The following is a 23,872-nucleotide window of genomic DNA, read 5'->3' as shown; positions in this document are numbered from 1 at the left end:
TGCTTTCATACTGCATAAAATCAAAAGGTAAGTGTGTATGTGATGCACTTGTCATATCGCCATCTTTATCCGCTTCCCAATTTACCTTGTATAGCTTGAGCCATTTTAGATTGCTTCGTGACGTGACGCGAGTGATGGCTGTTCTTTTATTTTTTGGGCTGCATGATTGCAGTGATCAGTTTTTCAAGATTGGAGAAAGAAAGCTTTTCCAAGCACCGTGTTTCCAGTCCTCATTTACAAATGAAATATCAGTAGAGATACACATCATGATGATATTATTCTGATATACAGTACGGTAGTATATTAGTTGATTAGATATTTGATATAAAGTACAATGTATAAAGAAAGAGAATACAATCAAATGAGGCTTTTCTTTTGCCTCATCAGTTCTGATCTTCTCATTGTTATCACATTATTGCTTAAAGGGATAGTTCACCCAAAAATAAAAAATCATTTACCCTCAAGTTATTCCAACATTTATGCATTTGGCAGCCGCTTTTATCCAAAGCGACTTACATTGCATTGTATTATGCAATTGTTTACAGTATAAATTACTTTGTTCTGCTGAACACAAAGGAAGATATTTTGAAGAATGTTTGCAATTTTCAGTTCTGAGATATCATTAATTAAAATAGTAGGAAACATTAAAAGGGTAGTTAATAGTGGCCCAGAACTGCTTGCTTTTATAAATTCTTCAAAATATCTCATTATGTGTTCAACAGATGAAAAAATATATATATATATTTTTTCTTCTAAGGTAGTGAAAGATGTTCAAGATCTGAAGATTGTCTAACATTCTTCAAAATATCTTCCTTTGTATTCAAAAGAAAAAATGCCTTTTTACCGGTTCGAAACAACATGAGGATGAGTAACCATATTACTCATATGACAGAATTTTAATTTTTGTGTGAACTGTCCCTTTAATAACTAAAAGTAAATAAAGTAAACGCATTCTTAAATGCTTTTCAATTTCAAACATTATTCCAGCTCATATTAGAACAACATAGATTTTTTAAAACTTTAAGCACAAAGCATGTAAAGCTTGCAACCAAGAAGGAAGAGTCAATCGAACACAAAGGAAACAGCCATGAAGATGAGCTTTTTACAATGAATATGTACATTTTATGTATTTCTAACCAACGTTTTGTAGGATCTTGCCCAGATCAAAGGTGACCATTTGGAACATCGTAAAATATCCTGACCTCTCAATAGGGGTCGCACCATTGATTAGAGATCCGGGTGTTGAAATAAAGAGGACCATTGAGGGTTGTTAAGACATGACCTCTCAGTGGAACTCTAATCGGCGCCAGCAAGCTCAAATCGGCGCCAACTGTCCTCTTGTAACACATCCATCAATTGACCAGGATAAATCCCAACCAACACTCGTGGACTTCAAAGAAATCCCAACAGGGAGGATGGGGTCGTTGACACTAACATGGACTCCAGATGTGTTAACAGGAATGAGGGCAAGTGGTCAGTCAAGTCTTGAAGTCTCCCTCTTGTTAACCACAAAAGAATGGTTTAAAATAATTCAAACCTACATCTCCACATTGTATGTTTGTCCCCATGTTATTCGGCCTCGCCTATAACCTCAAAAGCATTTGTGTTTAGTTGTATTCTATTACCATTCTTGTACGAACTTCTTGTCAATGTAATTATAACCCTGGCATGTTTTATATCTAAATGTTTCTATCTTCATTACTGGAAAGATGATGTATAGCAAAATAACGTGTTTTAGATCCTATCGATTTTATGTCATTCTAAGAGTTTTACAGCGCCAAACTTCTAAAGTCATCCTAAATGCAAATGAGCTACTAAGCAAAACAAAGAAACTTGGCCTCGCTCCAAAATCAGCTCATCACATTGGATAACTCACTTTGGAAGTCGTGGAACCCGCCTTCCATAAAACATCCTGGAACAGAGCAAACAATGCTCAGCTCTTCCGTGTGTTCGCGCGTTTCAGTTCAAGAACACCTCCTGAGACCTGTCTCTCTCTTCGGAGACAGTTTTTCCTTTCGGCAGAATTACTTCGGCTAACTTCGTCAGCCAATCCCGGCTCTAAGAAAGAAGTAGACGGACTCACCCGCTTGCTTTGAAACCATCAGGACTCTGAGAACACTTTTCCACGGGCACAAACCTTGTCCAAGCACACTCAAAAGGAAACCAATGCAAGTATCAACTATTTCCTAAATAGGTGCGTTTAAGCTGTAACCCCTTTTAACTAAGGAGACTTGTCCTCGATGGTTCATGCAGATGTGAATAGTTGTTTGTTAAAACTGCCACTCTTTGCTTTGTCTATTTCTTCCATTTCTTTACTGCTTCTATGTTTCGTTTGTTAGTATTTGTTATTTCTTAGTTAGTCGGTTTGTTTTCCCTTTAGTGTGGTCAATAAACCTGCATTTGTCTGCACGCTCGAATTGTTGCTGTGTTTCTTTATCACATATTAACGTCACTTAAACTGCTTGATTTCGTTATAATTTCTGGAGCGGTACTGTACTACATACAGTTAGAGTGTTATGTTTCCAAGGCCAGGAAAGTAATATTTCTTAGATTTGATATACGATCTGCGGATCACTCGCTGGACGAGTAAATTTAGTTTGTCGCTATTATCAGGTCTGCCGAATCCGATAAAGTGTATAAAACAGGTATAGTTAGTCATCATTAATTATACGTCTTTTACTGTGATCAAACTCATAGTTTCCCCCGAAATACACTACAGTTTTTATAGACATGTGTTAGATATCCCACAGAGTAAACTGGAGGGGGGCATAAATCATCTGACCAATCACTCGCCACTGAATTTCTCTGATGCCTACAGCGTACATCACTTTAGTTTCTCTCTCTCTCTTCTCCTGTCATCTGTTCACTCCCTGTCTCTTGTTATCTTTTTATCTTTCCGTTGTGTCTATTTTCTCTTTTGGTGGGGTTCACTTCTCCTGCCTGTGATCAGCTGAGCAAAGTTCTGTCCCTGTGGACATCATAATGCATGTAAAAATAAATAAATGTAAAAATTTGTTTAAATCATTCATGACGTTAATGTCTAATTTATAGATCATTTCAAAGCCCTTCTGGCTATAAACATCTGCTATCATATGTCAAGCACTGGTGTTTGGATAAAAGGTGTATTTTAGTGTGCGTACGTGTGTGTGTGTGTTTATAATGAAGTCTTAATAAAGCTATTTGAAGAATATGAAACAGAAATACACATGTTAAACTGTTCCTTTTCTGTCCAGTTGGTTGCAGCGATTGTGTTCCTGAGTTTTGGTATCATTTCCAGTTTCCTGTGTCTTGTGAGTACATTTATCGAAACTGATTTGTGTTTTAAACATGTTTTTTTAGAAGCTCAGTATACCTCATTTATTGAAAGATACAATGCTTGTCAAAAGTTGCCCGGATGTCTGGACTTTATAAGTTATTATACAGTAGATGCTAAATTACAATTTTTTTAACTATTCATTTTTCAGAATCTACAAATCTAAACAATCTTTATCTATGCATTTATGTCTTTGGTCAAAGAAAACCTTCATGACATTAAATGTACTAGTTTGTTGCATATTAACAAGAGGAACATGCCTGTTTCCAAACTTTTAACAGGCAATATATAAAAAAAGTAATTATGTCACTCACATATGTTGAATGAGTTTGTGTTCTTCAATATTTATATAAATGTTCTGCAGTTACATCATCTCTCTCAACAGCACAGATGATGTGACCAATAAAGATTATTGGTCTTGAGAGATAGATAAAAAAATTAACTAAAAAAATATTGATTTTAGAAGAAAATATGGAACAAAATAACAAAAGACATTTCTTTTTCTGTTTCTATCAGGATGTCCATTGAGGGCGGGGAGATGTCATTTCTACACCAGTGGAAACAGTTACATCTATGAGAATTACTATGCAACAGTGAGTCAAGTCCTCCACATTTCTGTCTCTTTGACAGATCAATAAATGCCGCCTTTTTTCTAATATCCTCACACACTTATTTTAAAATATCAGTTTGAAACAAAATCACAAGTCTCTAACATACAGTAATCATCTTCATGTGTGTTTTAAAGGGGTCATATGGCGGAAATACATGTTTTTCTGTGTCTTTGGAGTGTTATAAGTTGACCATGCATGTATTAGACATGTAAAATTGCAAAAATGTAAGTGTCGGAACAAAAGATGCATTCTATCTCAAAGCGAATGCGAACCCAGACCTGCCTGAAACGCCTCGTGTAACCACACCCCCACGTATGTACATCACTTTGTGGTATGATTTGACTAAGACCGCCCAAATGTATATGCAAGTAAGGTGGGCGGGCTTATAAATCTCATTGTACCGTCGCCGGTGCAGTATAATGTTCCGAAAATGGTAAGAGACATTATATTTCGACTTCTAACCTCAATATGTTCCAGTCAACCACTCGTCACATTCGCATGTTTACCATGTGATGTCACCGTGACGCCAAGAGAACGTAACAGCAGTCTATGTTATCTGCTATATGGTAGCTTTTAAAATGTAGGCATTTGTTCATAAACAGTGGATATATTAGCTTTCATGTTCAAAACAGTTTAAAGTTTGTTTACGGTTCACTAAAGGTTACTAAAGGTTGCGAAAGGCTATCTTGTCCGTGAGCTCAGAGGTCGGATAACCGACTTTGTTTGCTGTTTCAGATGTTCACTTCCGGGATTGAGATCGGTAATACCCCAAATCCAAGTTGTTTGGAACGCAGCATCAGTACCCTAACTTCGTTAAGTGATATGAAAGTAAAATGGAGAGGCCAGCAAGATTACAGATGCTCATGTGTGCACTATGTTTTAATCTGGGACTTATTTTTCATCTTCATAAAATGCAAATTTCATGTCGGATTTGAGAAGCATAAAACAAAATAATGTCCCACACAAGCACGTCATATATTTATATATGCTAAAGTGTAAAAACAGTGCCAAAAAAAAAAAGTGTTTGGTGAATATAAGTAAAAATGGACATGAATGTAGCAGTTTGCAAGAGACAAATTTCCAAGTGTCTTTCCATTTGCATAGAAGAATCATACGGCCATCCGTTCATCTGCAGCCCACCTGTAACCGTGCGGATTTAAGGGTTTGGAGGTTGAATAGATGGATTAATACATACTTCATTGATATGTTTGTTTTGTAGGTTCCTTGTCAAAGACTAACAGAGGCCTGTAGTATGAAGGTCCGCAGTGGAACATGTTACTGTTGTGACTTGAACGATTGTTCCAAGCAAGTAACTCACAAACACTGTACACACAAAACTTAAGTCCCAAAATGAAAATTCTTTCACCATTTACTCACATTTGAGTCATTTTTAATCTGAATGACATTTTGAAGAACGTTGGTAACGGAACAATGGCGGCATAAGTGTCGTGTCCGCACAATAGAAGTGAATACCAATTTTTTTTTTTTTTTTTCGCAAAATATCACTTTAACCATGAATAGTCACATAACTATATACAATATTACTATTATTTAAAGTAAGTCATATATAAGGGGTCCAGAATATGACATTTTTATTAATGCATAGCATCTACCGATAACACCACCATAACACCCGTTGCCTACCCTGAAAAGTATAGAAAAAAGAACGAGCAAACCCACAAGCATTGTAGAACTAAATTCTCGCGTCTATCTTCTTTTCCAGTGGAGGATATCTGAACAGTTATTATGAGTTTGTTGGTGTGCAGAGCTGTCAGGACGTACTGTCTCTGTATGTTCTCATGTGGGTCCTAACTGTCCTCAATCGGTTGGGATTTGTGACTGGAATCCTGACCACTGCTGTGTTGGGCAATATCAAAGACATGGTGAGTCTGTAAATTATCTAAAAGTGGATAAAGGGCCACTTGCGGGTGAAATAAATAAAGTCTTTCATTGTTTCATGTTACTCGAGTACCCTTTCCTTTTTTAAAAGCTCGTTTTATAACATACACTTAAAATACAACACTGCTGATTTCACATCACCCTGAACAATACCAAAAGTGTGTAAAACCAATGTCTGTCTGTGTGATCTCTTTCACGGTGACTTGACTTTTATATTCCTTGCGTTTGTTTATTCTCCCCATAGCAGAAATCAAATAATATGTAAATCATAAAACACACTCAAGAGTAAACTTTCTAGTTGGAAAATGAGTCTTGGCCTTGATGATGGCAGTCTGAATCTTGATGGCAGTCCGAATTGGTTATTCTTAAGGGTTTTCCTGTGTTTGTATCTCTTTATTCTGCTTTTCACTTCAGCAAGCTTTACATTTCCTCCTGCTAAACAGAAACTCTAGAATATAATCTGTTTGGCCACCTCATTGACTTCCATGGTATTAGCTTTCCTGTGGCTCAGTGGTTAGAGCATGGCACTACTAATGCCAAGGTCATGGTTCGGTCCCAGTGGATTGCACATATAGTCAGAAACAAATATATAACGCAATGAAATGTAATTTTTTTTGGATAAAAGTGTCTGCCAAATATGTATAAGTAAATGTATTTTCCCTGCTATGGCAGTATATATCAAGTTTTATCATGGACAATAAACTGGACTTGCTGTTTCTCACGGAAACTTGGCATAAACAGGATGATGGTCTGCTTTTTAATCAGCTGTCCCCAGTGGGCTTTTTGATGTCTCACCGTCTACTGGTGAGGTGATGGAACTATAGTTGTCTACAAATTGCAATACAGTATGTACACTGTATCTCCTTTTAAAACATATTAATGTTTTTAAAGGAACATTTGAATGTCTGGACCAGCTTCATTTGAATTTCTGGTCTGAAGCTTACCAGAAATTTACCAGAAATTGTGCAGCTCCTCATGCTGCTATGGTCACTATATATAGACCACCAAAACCGAATCGTCCCTTTTTTCTGAATTTGCTGACCTTCTGTCCATACTGTCAGCCAAATTTTTGAGAATTCTGATTCTGGGCAATTTTAACATACAATGTAGATCAGAACACCTGTGCTATGTCCAAGGATTTTCTTTGACATTTAGATTTCTAATACTTCCTGAGAGCCCAGACCTATTATTACATTCCGTAAAGGGCAATCAATTTATTATGCTGTTTTTGTTCATTTGAATCTCTCTATCTTAAATGGTATGTCCTCTGCTTCACTCGAGGATCCAATTTCAACATTTAGCAATGCTCTCACATCCAATGTTTTGCTCCCCTAAAAGCACGTAACATCTCATTTGTACGGACGGCCCCCTAGTATAATGATGACTTGTGTAGAAGGTTGCTTGTCAGAAACTGGAGCGAAAATGGCATTGCACTTGTTTAACGTGTTTTACCAAGCTTGGCAAGACTTTTTGGCACATAATAGAGTGACTATTGATACTGCAAGCCCTGAAGCCCATTTTTCAACCTTTAGTTAGTGTGTAATGTTGCTGTTAGAGCATCAATAATACCTGCAAAAAGCTCAAAGTTCAGTGCCAAGCGAGATATTGTCTTTATCCGAATTCGCTTTTCAAGGTTTACAGAAAACGGCTGGATCAGACTACAGCCCTCTACTTCCAAAGTACATGATGTTACCATTCTGAGTGCTTTTAATAATCTCCTCCACAAAAGGGGTGAGGTCTTCCTTGGAGAAGAGGAAGAGCCGCTGGAGTAGTGTTTGGTTATCAGAGATCGTATACATTTGATTGAGCTACGTGCTAAACTACTTTTTCTTGTTTTTCACAGGTGTATGACTTTAGTTTGTTTTACTTGTAGTCAATGTGTCACATTGTTCAGCTGCTTTATAACAATGAAAATTGTAAAAAGCGCTAAATAAATAAAGTTGACAGTCCTACTGTCAGGGCCAAGACTCGAACCCAGGTTTCCGATGTTGTGAGTGAACACTTAAACACCGGTGCCACTGAGGAATGGTGAACCCAAAGAGAGATGCACACACAGAGGCTTCAATAAAATTAAGAAGATCCTTTTAATAATGTCCCAGAAAAAAAGGTAATCCACGAGGCTCAGGAAAGAGGGGTAACAAAAACAACTCTGTAGAGGCCGAGCAAAAAATAAAGTTCTCTTAAAAAATCTTAACTAAAAAATGCTGGTAATCCACATGATAAACCAGAAACGGGAAAAAAGGGGAAACTTAAACAACTCTGAAGAGGTAGATCCAAAAATAATAATAATAAGGTTCTCATAGAACTCCAAACAAAACAACAGCAGACGCAGCACACAAAGACACACCACTCAAGACTGGGGGAACTTGGCTACAGAACATTAAAGACTGAGCAACGAGACAGGGAACAGGGACCAACTTAAATACACAGGGGACAAATGAGGAACAGGTGAAAACAATAACACTAGGGAAACACCACACGAGGAGACAGTGACATCCAGTGGCTGGAGACCGAAACAAGTCCTGGATCCTGACACCTACAGCTGGTAATAAGAATTCCGCTACACACATTCTAAGATAACCAATGGTCAAATAATAGCTTCCATGACTTTAACATCGGCTGTGAAAGCTATTCTGTGTAATACCCGGATATTGTGTGTGTGTGTGTGAGACGAAATGGTATGGGAATAGGTTCAGACACGATAATTGTAGCAGACTACGCCACCCTGTTCAAAGGGAAATGAATACTCACAAAAGAGGCACATAGGTTAAACAAGGGAAACGAAAAGTGGATATATAAAAATATACAAATGTTATTCAATAGGAATAAGTAATTAAAAGAAAAGAGTAGGGTAACATTAGCAGCCAGTAGTTCCAAACCCCACTCTTACCCACGCCAAGGAGAGCAAGGTCACCAGGGGTAGGTAGCCAGCAACGAGCCTCAAATTTAGGTAGTACACACGTAACAACAATTGCAAAAGTCTCACTGCACACACACACACAATGGAGTAAATAGTCAATGCACAGCACTCAGTGACTGGAAACCCACCACACAGGCTAAGACTGGCTAGCTTTCTGCCCTGGCCCTTGACTCCTATAACAAAACAAAGAAAATAAATGTAACCATATATTTGGTGATGGGCGAAGCAACGACATGTACACAAAAGTACAATATACCACCCCGAAGGGTACTTTGTTGAATGGTTGTTTGGTAGCCACTGTGCAATAATCCCAAGGCGCGTGCTTTTGTGGCGTCTCGTTGTGAGTCTCTTCACTTCTCCCGAAGCAGCGTGAATCTGTCCAGCGTGGTCCTCTCACTTCCGGGTTTGTGTGGGTGCGGTGCTGCTGGTCGCTATGCGTCGGAACCTGAAGAGATATAGAAAATAATAGACTCAGTGGCATCAAGTCTCAAGGAGACGTTGCTCACCTTTTTCTGTCTGTCAGTGGCTTTTTTAGCCGCCGAGAATTAGTAGCAGGTGGTAACGACCGGCTGCTGTGCCGTTGTCTCCGTCTCCATGGCGAAGCTTATTTACTTATTTACTTACTTATTAACATGGTTACTCGTCACAATATTAACAAAATCCAACATAACAAAGACAAAGAAAACAAAACTTCCAGCTCGTGCAAGGAGGGTTGCTGTCACAATCACCTGCTGGAGTGCCCTCTCAAATCCACTAGAGGGCACTCCGCTCATCACACGGACCATCATTGCACACTACATTTCCCATAACCCATTGCCCGGACTCATTACACACTGATCATTCTCACCTGTTTGCAATAACCTCCATCTATATAAGCCTGGTTCATTAACTATTATTACCCTGTGTACCCCGTGTCTTTGGACCTTGGACTGTACTGCTGTCTTTTGTCAACCTTTGCTGCCTGCATCGATCATTGCCTGTGACCCCGTTTCTGATTGTTTGCTGCCTGCCCTGAACTCATTGCCTGTTTGTACCTGATCTTCTTTAATAAAGCTGCTTTTAGATCGGCACGTGTCAAGCTTCCAAGCAGTTCGTGACAACTGCCTCCCAAATCGTAATATGGATTGGAGGTTAAAAGAAAATGAATCACTTCATAAACACAAAACAGAGCAGATGCCCATAGCACCAACACCCCGACGCAGTGGACACGCAGACAGTGTACATAGGCTCAATCAAGCAGCACGAGCCGAAGCAGGTACCGTGTGTTTAAAAGGGTGCAGATGAGCCACAGAGTACAGATGAAGTATCGCTGACAGCGTTAGTAAAAGATCAAGTAGAGGCAAAACAGCAAAGTAGCCACATGGTTAGCATTTTAGCTCCACCGGACTATTGAAACCCTTCTATGTGGTCATAACCAAACGCCGCAGCTCACGCCATCCCTGACAGGCACTCAGCCAGCAACGTTATACAAAGCCCAACTACGGAAATAGGCAGCCAGGACACAGCCAAAGGGATGCACAACAGTTCCTGGCGTTGACAACTGAGGACGTCACCAACAAAGGCAGTGCCGACAAGGACACACATCCAAGTGGCCGTATTTCACCCATATATACCCACGAACTCGATCAAAATTAATGAATTCAGCTGACCACGCAGAATCACGTGATTAGCCCGGCACATTAAACACTTCTATAAAACGTCCATTAAAGTTCTGCTTGCAAATGTCTCCTGGTCAATCTGCTTGATTTATTATTCAACACGTGTCATGATTCCGCCATCATGTCATGTTTATTCTTGGTCTTGCGGTGGAGTCATGGCATAGCCTTAGGTTTTGTGTGGAGGGAGAGAAAGAGAACCTATCTGCTTTCCGTACTCTCTCCGGTCCACGTCTCTGTTCCCACTATTTCGTTTCCTCGTTAGCTTTCCTTCAGTGTTTAAACCTCATCACCTGGTTCTTGTAATTACAATTACAATATGATTGCAATAAACTAACACTAAACTAGACTTACTTTGACTGAGAAGATCACAGGTAAACAATGACAGAACGTCATCAAGGCATGGAACAAAAAGTATGCGGGGTACAGCATTAACCAAACACACACAGAATACAATGCAAGAGCACAGGACAATGAAATATGAGGAGTATATAAGGGTAGACCAACAAAGGATTAATACAAGAACCAATTCAATTTTCAATTCAAGTTTATTTATATAGCGCTTTTCACAATGTGTATTGTTTCAAAGCAGCTTTACAGGGGCAAACAGGAAAAACAGAAAAGTTAAAACACAGCACAGTGCATGGTATTTATACAACGAGTAAGTTCATTCTAATAAATAACATCTAATTTATAAATAAATAAATAAATGAATGAATGCAGTCTCCCGGTGAGCAAGCCAACACTGCCCTGCTGTGGCGAGGAACCCAAACTCCAATGATTATTTATTTAATGGAGAAAAATACCTCGGGAGAAACCAGGCTCAACCGGGAGGGCCAGATCCCCTCTGACGTGTCATAGCTGCACTCAGACTGCTGACGTGTGGTTTAGGTTTAGCATTTAATACCAAATATTGTAACTTCAGCATTAATAAGACAAATACTCCGTCTTTGCTCTTGGTTGGGGATGTAGTGGTCTGAGCTGGGATGGTCCGATGGTCATATTTCTCTTGGCAGCTGGTGGAATTGCCTTAGATGGAGCTGGGATGGTCAGTCGGTCTGCAGCTGTATCTGGTGTAATCTCAAATTGGGGATGGGCATCTGTCGGTCGCCTGGACATGGTGGAACTTCTTCCTACCTCGGGATGGGCATCCCGAGGCAGAGGCGGAAAGAGAATAAAGAGAATAATTAGCGTAGCTGCTGTTCATTAACTATGCATTAAGTGAAAGCTTGGCTGAAAAGATGTGTCTTTAATCTAGATTTAAATTGGGAGAGTGTGTCTGACCCTCGAATAGTATCAGGAAGGCTATTCCAGAGTTTAGGTGCTACGTATGAGAAAGCTCGTCCACCTTTGGTGGATTTTGTTATTCTAGGTGTTGTCAAAAGTCCTAAGTTTTGAGATCTTAGAGAGCGTGGAGGGTTGTAACGTGATAAAAGCTCGGTTAAGTAAGTAGGTGCTAAACCGTTCAGGGCTTTGTAAGTAATTAAAATAATTTTAAAATCAATGCGATACTTAATGGGTAGCCAGTGAAGCGATGATAAAACTGGGGTTATGTGATCGTATTTTCTTGACCTAGTTAGAACTCTGGCAGCTGCATTCTGAACTAACTTTAGTTTGTTTATCGATGATACAGGACAACCACTAAGTAGATCATTACAATAGTCAAGCCGTGAGGTCACAAATGCATGAATAAGCTTTTCTGCGTCTGCAACACATAAACTATTTCCTAATTTGGCAACATTTCTAAGGTGGAAGAAGGCTGTTTTTGTGATATTTGAGATGTGATTTTTAAATGACAGGTTGCCGTCTAATATAACACCTAGGTCTTTAACTGTATTTGTTGGAGTAACAGTGCAGCTTTCAATTTGCAGGCTGTAATCGGAGATATTCTGTTTACTTGATTTTGGTGCTATAAGTAATATTTCTGTTTTGCTAGAGTTTAAAAGGAGGAAATTACTAGTAATCCAATGTTTTATGTCCTCGATGCACTCTGCCAGTTTGGATAGCTTAAAGGAATCATCTGGTCTTGATGAGATATATAGCTGAGTATCATCTGCATAACAGTGGAAGCTAATTCCATGTTTTCTAATAATGTTGCCGAGGGGCAGCATGTATATGGAGAAAAACAAGGGTCCTAAAACCGATCCCTGAGGTAGTCCATAATTGACTTGCGTAAGATTTGACGATTTCCCATTTTAATGGACGTATTGATATCGGTCTGTTAAGTAGGATCTGAACCATTGCAGTGCCTGTCCCTGAATACCGATATAATGGTGTAAACGATCTAGTAGTATTTTATGGTCTACAGTATCGAAAGCAGCACTAAGGTCAAGCAGGACTAATAGTGAGATGTTACCTTTATCTGAAGCAATAAGAAGGTCATTTGTAATTCTAACGAGCGCAGTTTCAGTGCTGTGATGCGGTCTAAAGCCAGACTGAAACTTTTCGTGCATGTCATTATTTTGTAGGAAGGTACACAGTTGAGTTGACACTACTTTTTCTGGTATTTTAGACAAGTACGGGAGATTTGAAATCGGTCTATAGCTTCCAAGTTCATTTGGGTCTAAGTTTGGTTTCTTGATAAGAGGCTTAATTAAAGCCAGCTTAAAGGGTCCTGGGACATGTCCTAGATTAATAGACGAGTTGATTATGTTAAAAATGGGCTCAATTACAGCAGGTAGTAACTCTTTTAATAAAGTAGTCGGAATGGGGTCTAATAAGCATGTCGTCTGTTTGGATGTTGCAATTATTTTAATTAAATCTTCCTGATTTATAGGAGAAAAACACTCTAGCTTTTCTTTTTGGGTGACGGTTGAAACTAATTCTTCCGACAAACTTGGAGGTTTGGTTTTAGCTATGTTGTCTCGTATTATTTCGATTTTCTCGGTAAAAAATTTCATGAATTCATTGCTACCAAGGTGCGCCGGAATACCCAGGTCAGGTGGAGTCTGTTTGTTTGTTAATTTAGCAATTGTACTAAATAAAAACCTTGGATTGTTTTTGTTATTTTCTATGAGGTTACGGAAGTGCTCGGCTTTTGCTGCTTTTAGTGCCTTTTTGTAACAGCTTGCACTCTCTTTCCATGCAATTTTAAAGACCTCTAATTGGGTTTGTTTCCATTTTCGCTCCAGTTTACGCGTTTCTCTTTTTAGGGCGCGAGTGGTGTTATTATACCATGGTGCTATGTTCTTTTCATTTATCCTTTTTGACTTCATAGGTGCGACCGCTTCTAATGTATTAGAGAAAATAGTGCCCATGTTGCTGGTCATGTCATCGAGCAATTTTATATTCGTTGGAAAGGTTATTAGAGAAGTCAGATCTGGCAAGTTCTTTACGAAACTATCTTTAGTAGTTGAGGTGATTGTTCTACCATGTCGATAACGAGATATACAACTGATTTCTGAAGTGCGCAGTGTACATGTTATAAGATGGTGATCGGAAACATCGTCGCTTTGAGGTATAATATCGATATTGATTAGATCGGCTCCGTGAGATACAATCAAGTCTAGGGTATGATTAAGGCGATGAGTAGGTCTATTGATGTATTGTGTTACACCACAAGAGTCTAGTAGTTCTTTAAACGCCACAGCTAATGGATCGTTAGCACTGTCTACGTGGATATTAAAATCTCCAACAATCAGTACTTTATCGACGTTAACCAATAGAACCAGGTGATGGGGATTAAACTGAAGGAAAGCTATAAAAGGAGGAAATGAGATGGCGGGAACAAAGACGCGGACCGGAGAGAGAGTACGGAAAGCCGATAGGTTCTCTATCTCTCCCTCCACACAAAACCTAAGGCTATGCCATGACTCCACCGCAAGACCAAGAATAAACATGACATGATTGCGGAATCATCACAACTCGGGTCCAATATAATAAAGCAAAACTAACGCTTCTGAAATTAGTTTTAATTAATATAACCGGTCTTAAAAGCCGAAGCCAATCACGAAAGACCTGGTCAGCTATACCAATCACAGTATTTCGGACTCACAAGGAGGGACTTTATATAGACCGGAAGAAATCCAGTCGTTTTGTGAGAAGTGGGACAGTGATGAACAATAGACTTGAAATATAAAGCGTTTTTTTATATTAGAAACATGAACATCCATTGTTAAACACCCAAAAATCATAATCAAAGCCTCTAAAACAGCCAAAGTCTGGGTCCTTTAATGTCTGCAAACTTACAGTGGGTACGGAAAGACCCCCTTAAATTTTTCATTCTTTGTTATATTGCAGCCATCTGCTAAAATCATTTTGTAACAAGGTTCAATTAAAAGAAAGGAAGGAGGCGGGAACCGGCAAACATTTAAACATTTAATCAAATAATAACACAGAACATAAACAGCCGCCAGCCCCTCACGGACGACTGCCGGCGAAATAAAACAAACCACAACTAAAATCCAGGCCTGGTCCTCTCTCATCGACGGTCCGGTCGCTCGTTCTCTTATGCTCCCGATCTCCTCCGTGATACGAGACCAGTGCGCGCACAGCTGCCGCTCATTAATACTCACTCGTCAGCCTTGATTCACATTTTCGCTCCGCCTACTCCACTACATACCCCCATCGCCCCTCACAGGCCGGGGGGTACCCCCGAGACTCTGCTTGCTCCCTCCCTCGGGGGAGTCTCCCAGTCTTGGAGTACCTTTCCCCTGGGGGTATGTAGCGACGAGACAACGGAGACAGGAGCCCTAGGAGCAACCTGAAAGAGGGTACTCCCCTGCGGTGCCTTGTGGTGGCCCTGGGCGCTCAGTGGGCGGCCGGCTGTAGTTCCACCTTTAGCGGCAACTTCCCCGTCCCCTGCTCCTCCCCCTTGGGAGAACGGACGCAGGCTCCGGCCTCTGGCAGAGGTCCTGATCACATGGTCCTAAGTTTTCAGATGAGAGAGGTAAAGAAGAACCCAAAGATCACTGTGGCTGTAGTGACTGGATCATTGAGAAAAGCCTCACTCCCTTTTGTCCTGGTTTCTAGATACCATCATCAAAAGACCATAGCATACATGGCTCCATGGGGTCTGGTTTTAGGTTTTAAACTCTCACAGAGAGGGTGTTAACCATTTGGTTTTTCTGTAGGTTTTTTCCGACTCATAGGCTTCAAAGCATTGGTGATAAGTGTCTGTGTCATCTCTAACTTAACATCTGAGACTAACCAGAGAAACTTCTCTGACAAATAGGAACTTATGTGATATAAACTATCCTTTTCTCTAAATGTATCTAAATGTCTAGGTTCTGTGTTGGCACACGTGCCACTTTAAATAGTCTGTAACTGTTAGATATACAAGTTTAGATTTAGGGTTCATTTGATGTATTCATACGTTGGGATGATTCACAGTTCAATGCCTTGCATGTTTCATATTTTACTATTCCTCTTTAAATTCCATGTATGATGAGCTATGTTATAAAATCATAGCATACCTCATACTATGTCCATAACTAAGTTTAGGTATTAAATGCAAACTGACCATACTGTCAGAGCCATGCAAATGAGGCGCCATGAGAAACAAAGGAACTTTCTTTGGCCCCTTTATCAATTTCATGGCATTGGCCCACAGACCATCTGGGGGCAGGGCAGATATGCATTTAAAACACCATCACCGATCCACTTCGTCAGGTCTTGAATTAGGAATTGGAAGGGAAAGAGAGAGAGAGGACGAGGAGGACACTCCAACAGACACCCCCGCTTGGGGCTCTCCTCTGGGGAGTCCCATTAGGCCATGGACCTTTGGACTCAGAACCCAAACTCAGCGTTTCAACAGGACTGCATACTGAAACCATTCAAGATTTCCATCCATGCGCATACGGATATTGGTCCAACAACGAGATTGCAAGTATCCGTCTCTAAATATAGAGAAGCTGCGTTAAGAGTTTGCCTCTTTGTTAAAGATGATTTTATTGGTTTTCAGACATGTTTTACCTGCCTCGCGGCCATGCCCTCTCACTCTCTCTCTGCGCTTCCTTGCGCGTTTGTGTTTCATGTATTTGTTTGTCGTCGTTATGTTTAGCATGTAGAGTAGAGTTTAATAAAAACCATAGAGGCATTTGTGATGGGTTCTCTGTGTTCACGCTCACAAACGGGTATATTCTGCCCCTGCTTCTGTGTGTGGGTGACGTGGTCTAGCCCGTTACATTAGATCGGCAGATAGCTAACAGTTTCCCCAAGACAAAGAATGAAGCTTGTGTGTCTTTTCCAAAACTTTACTCAGGAAGCACTGTAAAACTACAAAATACAAAAATACATCTCAGTATTTTACTTAGGTGTAGACGTAATTGGAATATTGTCTGTTACAAGCATACAGAAACAAACGTGTTAGCTTAAGGCTAACTTCAATGGGAAATTCCGTTAAGATGCTAGCGTTTTAGCATAAACGATCAAAATACACATTTAGAACAAACGTAACCTTGTTAACAGAGGATTTCATTACAAGTATTCTTAGTACTTAATGACAAATAACTGTATGAGTTTGTACTTACAGGCAAACGTTTTACTGGCCAACTTAAGTCCAGAGAGAAAACTATGCGACCGTTTATTTCACCATGTCTCTTCAAACTACGGCAACACTGTTAGTACAAAATAAACATTACGTTACGAGTCACCACTAGAGGTCTCCCTTTCCCCAGATAAACAACAGAACGTCACAGGGTCACTTAAACTGTGTTTCGATCTATGCTACCTCTGCTCTTAATTCTGTTTGGTAAAGTCACGTTACTTATGGTCATGAGATAACGTTAGTGTATAAATCATCAATGCATTTGCTGGACGAATACATATAGTATTTTTACAACTATACTGCTAATCAGAATTGTAAAATATGTATGTGACATGATGATTATTATACGTATTTTCCTTTGAGCTGAACTAATTCCTTAACTGAAATTGACGTTTTAAATAACTCATTTCATGTATGTGATCTTGATAGATCTGGTGGAGAATCTTATTTTGGTGAGTTAAACTCATCCTTATTTTTACATGCAGCTAAAATCGCTACATGGCTGAGCTCCAGAGATGCATTCGGGAGATGGGAGAAAGTTGTAGAAAGTCAACCATCACTGAAGCCATCCACCAGTCGGGGCTTTATGGCAGAGTGGCCTGACGAAAGCCTCTTCTCAGTGCAAGACACATGAAATCCCGCATGGAGTTGTTGTGGCCTCACAACAACTCCGTGACTGTTCTTGAATGGCCCAGCCAGAGCCCTGACTTAAACCCAATTAAGCATCTCCGGAGAGACCTGAAAATGGCTGTCCACCAACGTTTACCATTCAACCTGACAGAACTGGAGAGGATCTGCAAGGAGGATTGGCAGAGGATCCCCAAATCCAGGTGTGAAAAACTTGTTTCATCTTTCCCAAAAAGACTCATGGCTGTATTAAATCTAAAGGGTGCTTCTACAAAATACTAAGCAAAGGGTATGAATACTTAGGACCATGTGATATTTCAGATTTTCTTTTTTAATAAGTCAGCAAATATGTCAAAACTTAAAACTTAAATGATTTTAGGCTGCAATATAACAAAGAGTGAAACATTTAAGGGGGTCTGAATACTTTCCGTACCCACTGTATATTTAGTTTAAATATACAGTTTCTTAAGACTTTCTTAACGTTACTCGGAGAACAATGCATACATTTAAATCATTTGAAATGCTTGCGTTGAACATAACAGTTCCAAACAAAAGTAAAAAATCATTGGTCTCTCTTACATTGGTTAATGTGTATAGACCCCCTGGGCCTTACACTAATTTTCTGATAGAGTTCGCAGACTTCTTATCGGATCTATTGGTTAACGTCGATAAAGTACTGATTGTTGGAGATTTTAATATCCACGTAGACAGTGCTAACGATCCATTAGCTGTGGCGTTTAAAGAACTACTAGACTCTTGTGGTGTAACACAATACATCCATAGACCTACTCATCGCCTTAATCATACCCTAGACTTGATTATATCTCACGGAGCCGATCTAACCAATATCGATATTATACCTCAAAGCGACGATGTTTCCGATCACCATCTTATAAGATATGTACACTGCGCACTGCAGAAATCAGTTGTATATCTCATTATCGACAGGGTAGAACAATCACCTCAACTACTAAAGATAGTTTCGTAAAGAACTTGCCAGATCTGACTTCTCTAATAACCTTTCCAACGAATATAAAATTGCTCGATGACATGACCAGCAACATGGGCACTATTTTCTTTAATACATTAGAAGCGGTCGCACCTATGAAGTCAAAAAGGATAAATGAAAAGATCATAGAACCATGGTATAATAACACCACTCGCGCCCTAAAAAGAGAAACGCGTAAACTGGAGCGAAAATGGAAACAAACCCAATTAGAGGTCTTTAAAATTGCATGGAAAGAGAGTGCAGCTGTTACAAAAAGGCACTAAAAGCAGCAAAAGCCGAGCACTTCCGTAACCTCATAGAAAATAACAAAAACAATCCTAGGTTTTTATTTAGTACAATTGCTAAATTAACAAACAAACAGACTCCACCTGACCTGGGTATTCCGCCACACCTTGGTAGCAATGAATTCATGAAATTTTTTACCGAGAAAATCGAAATAATACGAGACAACATAGCTAAAACCAAACCTCCAAGTTTGTCGGAAGAATTAGTTTCAACCGTCACCCAAAAAGAAAAGCTAGAGTGTTTTTCTCCTATAAATCAGGAAGATTTAATTAAAGTTATTGCAACATCCAAACCGACGACATGCTTATTAGACCCCATTCCGACCACTTTATTAAAAGAGTTACTACCTGCTGTAATTGAGCCCATTTGTAACATAATCAACTCGTCAATTAATCTAGGACATGTCCCAGGACCCTTTAAGCTGGCTGTAATTAAGCCTCTTATCAAAAAACCAAACTTAGACCCAAATGAACTTGGAAGCTATAGACCGATTTCAAATCTCCCGTACTTGTCTAAAATACTAGAAAAAGTAGTGTCAACTCAACTGTGTACCTTCCTACAAAATAATGACATGCACGAAAAGTTTCAGTCTGGCTTTAGACCGCATCACAGCACTGAAACTGCGCTCGTTAGAATTACAAATGACCTCCTTATTGCTTCAGATAAAGGTAACATCTCACTATTAGTCCTGCTTGACCTTAGTGCTGCTTTCGATACTGTAGACCATAAAATACTACTAGATTGTTTACACCATTATATCGGTATTCAGGGACAGGCACTGCAATGGTTCAGATCTTACTTAACAGACAGATATCAATACGTCCATTTAAATGGGAAATCGTCAAATCTTACGCAAGTCAATTATGGACTACCTCAGGGATCGGTTTTAGGACCCTTGTTTTTCTCCATATAGATGCTGCCCCTCGGCAACATTATTAGAAAACATGGAATTAGCTTCCACTGTTATGCAGATGATACTCAGCTATATATCTCATCAAGACCAGATGATTCCTTTAAGCTATCCAAACTGGCAGAGTGCATCGAGGACATAAAACATTGGATGACTAGTAATTTCCTCCTTTTAAACTCTAGCAAAACAGAAATATTACTTATAGCACCAAAATCAAGTAAACAGAATATCTCCGATTACAGCCTGCAAATTGAAAGCTGCACTGTTACTCCAACAAATACAGTTAAAGACCTAGGCGTTATATTAGACGGCAACCTGTCATTTAAAAATCACATCTCAAATATCACAAAAACAGCCTTCTTCCACCTTAGAGATGTTGCCAAATTACGAAATAGTTTATTTGTTGCAGACGCAGAAAAGCTTATTCATGCATTTGTGACCTCACGGCTTGACTATTGTAATGCTCTACTTAGTGGTTGTCCTGTATCATCGATAAACAAACTACAGTTAGTTCAGAATGCAGCTGCCAGAGTTCTTACTAGGTCAAGAAAATACGATCACATAACCCCAGTTTTATCATCGCTTCACTGGCTACCCATTAAGTATCGCATTGATTTTAAAATTATTTTAATTACTTACAAAGCCCTGAACGGTTTAGCACCTACTTACTTAACCAAGCTTTTATCACGTTACAACCCATCACGCTCGCTAAGATCTCAAAACTTAGGACTTTTGACAACACCTAGAATAACAAAATCCACCAAAGGTGGACGAGCTTTCTCATACGTAGCACCTAAACTCTGGAATAGCCTTCCTGATACTATTCGAGGGTCAGACACACTCTCCCAATTTAAATCTAGATTAAAGACACATCTTTTCAGCCAAGCTTTCACTTAATGCATAGTTAATGAACAGCAGCTACGCTAATTATTCTCTTTATTCTCTTTCCGCCTCTGCCTCGGGATGCCCATCCCGAGGTAGGAAGAAGTTCCACCATGTCCAGGCGACCGACAGATGCCCATCCCCAATTTGAGATTACACCAGATACAGCTGCAGACTGACTGACCATCCCAGCTCCATTTAAGGCAATTCCACCAGCTGCCAAGAGAAATATGACCATCGGACCATCCCAGCTCAGACCACTACATCCCCAACCAAGAGCAAAGACGGACTATTTGTCTTATTAATGCTGAAGTTACAATATTTGGTATTAAATGCTAAACCTAAACCACACGTCAGTAGTCTGAGTGCAGCTATGACACGTCAGAGGGGATCTGGCCCTCCCGGTTGAGCCTGGTTTCTCCTGAGATTTTTTTCTCCATTAATCAATCATTGGAGTTTGGGTTCCTCGCCACAGCAGGGCAGTGTTGGCCTGCTCACCGGGAGACTGCATTCATTCATTTATTTATTTATTTAGAAATTAGATGTTATTTATTAGAATGAACTTACTCGTTGTATAAATACCATGCACTGTGCTGTGTTTTAACTTTTCTTTTTTCCTGTTTGCCCCTGTAAAGCTGCTTTGAAACAATACACATTGTGAAAAGCGCTATATAAATAAACTTGAATTGAATTGAATTGAATAGTTCTTCAGGTTTCAACAGTTAAACAACAATTCACAAATCTTCTCTGGTACCCCATTCTTTAAATTTACTTTAGTACAATCTGAGCCTCTCTGCAGGCAGGTTTCACGTATGAAAGTTTAAACTTGCATGTGGAATGAGTGAGACACTGCAGAGAGTATAGAGAATCCAATTGCAGGTTGTTTATTAAAAGCTAATCGTCAAACAATCCAAAGGCAAATCGTAGTCAAGGGCAGGCAGGTAAATCCTAAAACCATGAGACAGTCCAACCAAACGACAAACCAAGAGGGTACTCCTGGGCTGTGGGGTAGAGGTGGAGCCAGCTGAGCAGGAAGCCTTGGAGTGGCCAGGCGGCATTGAAGCCTGGTTGTGGCCAGCAGGGCTTGAAGACATGGAGCCGCAGGGAGGGCTGGATGACATGGAGGTGCAGGGAGAGCTAGACGACGTATAGGTGTAGTCAGAGCTGCCATCTTGATTGATTCCCGACCGTCCATCTCGTCAGGGACCTCTGGAGGGGAAGAGGAGTGGACAGCCCAGACACACCACAAAGCTGCAGCCACAGCCGACAGAGTTGACTCCGGTGACAGTACCTCAGGAACAGATGCCTCTGGTAATACCGGACTTCGGACCACCAGCGAAGTGACCATGATGGCTGGAAGTTCTGGACTGCAACCATGACCGCTGGAGACTCATTCTCATTCAGCATGTTAAATTTCATAAAGAAACAGTAAACATTTTTTTGTATTCAAATTGTATTATTACAATATAATGTATAAAGAAACTGCTTTAAAGGGGTCATATTACAAAACTAAAACTAATATTATGGTTTGTTCTAGATGTGTTTACACGATTTAAGGTTAAAAAATGCTGTAGTTCCACATACCGTGCATGTACGTATCTACTCTTTGCCCCACCTCTCTGATTTACAAAGCTCATCGTTCTACCACGAACTGATGTAGATTTACGGGGGTGTGATTACACCAGAGTGAATAGACGTTTGAAACAGGTCTGGGTGAGCATTTGCTTTTAGAAAGAATGCATCTTTTGTTCCGACACTTTAATTTTTGCAATTTTACGTGTCTAATACATGCATGGGCAACTTATAACACACCAAAGACACAGAAAACAAGTATTCGCGCCATATGACACGTTTAATAAATGCCCTTGCATTAACAGGTTGTACTTGTTTTGTGCTGTTCTCTTGGCAGAAAAGTGGGGGGGTCTGTCCTGATGTGCCCTGGTGGGGGGGTTCATCTCTCTTGTCATTTGAAGGGGGGAACTGTTCATCTCCAACTGCACCTCTGCTAATGGAGGCCAGCTCACAGATGGGACATCAGCTCTACCCGGTCAGTTCAACGACACACACACAGATTCTGTACACATTTATCGTCTTTTATGGTATGATGTCGACAGGCTTTCGAGCCATTACAATTTCACATGAGACTCCCAAGAATATCCCCTGTCAGTGTGATGTGTGGACAGAACAGTCCCTGTCCAAATTCCCACAGTTAACCCTGCCTAAATACACTGATCCCTGGGCTTCTCCAGATCATACCCCTGCCCTGCCGCGAGCTCTGGTCAGATGTCTGACCAATCCCAGATCACAGATCCCTCAGCAGACCTCATTCCCATTGAGAAGGCTACTTTTCAGTTGCTTTTGGAAGAATAACCACATAAATGTGTCTGGCCAATTCAAACACAGCTCCCAAGCATCTGATATTAGACACGGTCATGATGAAAACTACAAACAAACCTACAGCAAAATTAAGAAGACCACTGAAACTTTGCCTTTATTAAGCATTACTACAGATTAGGTATGCTGGTTATTCAATTCCAGTGTCTTTGAAATTCCAAAAATTCAGAAACATCATGAGTTACATGGTCACCCAGCATCAATCAAACACGGTAGATTAAGAATCAGGGTATTTAGGCAATCTTTTATTAATCTTTTTTTAACTCTAAGCATTTGGTCAAAAATGGACAAATTAACCCAGAAAATATTTATATTTGACCCAACAATGGGCTAAAACAACTCAAGATAAGTTATAACCCAGCTGTTGGGTTTGTCCATTGTATGACCCTTCCCAACATTTTTGTGAATACAATGTACAGTATAATCACTATTAAACTGTATAATTACATGCCGACCAATTTCCCACATGCGCTGTGCTACATTTATCTCTTTCTTTTATTTAATACAATTGTAAACTAAAATCAACATTTATATCCAATTTTTTTGTAATTTAACTATGATATAATTAAGTTATATTAGATGAAAATTATTCCATCAATTACAAATGCATTATTTATAATATTTATGAGTGTGTGCGTGCGTGTGTGTGTGTTAGTGTGATAAGTAACACTGTTTGTGCACTTAAAAGTCTAATTGTTCATGTTTTGACCTGCAGAGGGACTCAGTCTACATCTCACCTGCATCAGCTGGATCCAGTTTTCAACAGACAGGATCTTCAGATATGTCCCAAACACAGACCAACCCTTTTCCCCCCTCTATAACCTGCTACCCAACAAGACCTCCAACTTCTCCACCTAAACAATCTGGGTACTGTGATGCA

At 39.8% G+C, this 23,872-nt stretch overlaps 1 protein-coding gene across 1 annotated transcript; it reads left to right on the top strand.

Annotated features, from left to right (window-relative positions):
* Window positions 1-1,277: 1,277 nt before the first annotated feature.
* On the top strand, window positions 1,278-23,850 carry LOC130435989 (transmembrane protein 255B). The gene is given in 8 exon segments (XM_056766883.1): window positions 1,278-1,473; window positions 3,166-3,290; window positions 3,805-3,906; window positions 5,144-5,229; window positions 5,648-5,807; window positions 22,508-22,645; window positions 23,708-23,786; window positions 23,789-23,850. Coding segments are annotated over 8 exon segments (948 nt in total).
* Window positions 23,851-23,872: the final 22 nt, after the last annotated feature.

This window comes from Triplophysa dalaica, chromosome 14 (assembly GCF_015846415.1).
Source record: "Triplophysa dalaica isolate WHDGS20190420 chromosome 14, ASM1584641v1, whole genome shotgun sequence".
In the NCBI taxonomy this organism is placed as follows: domain Eukaryota; kingdom Metazoa; phylum Chordata; class Actinopteri; order Cypriniformes; family Nemacheilidae; genus Triplophysa; species Triplophysa dalaica.
Note: the sequence above shows the minus strand (reverse complement) of the source record. Positions and strands in the feature narration are given on the sequence as shown.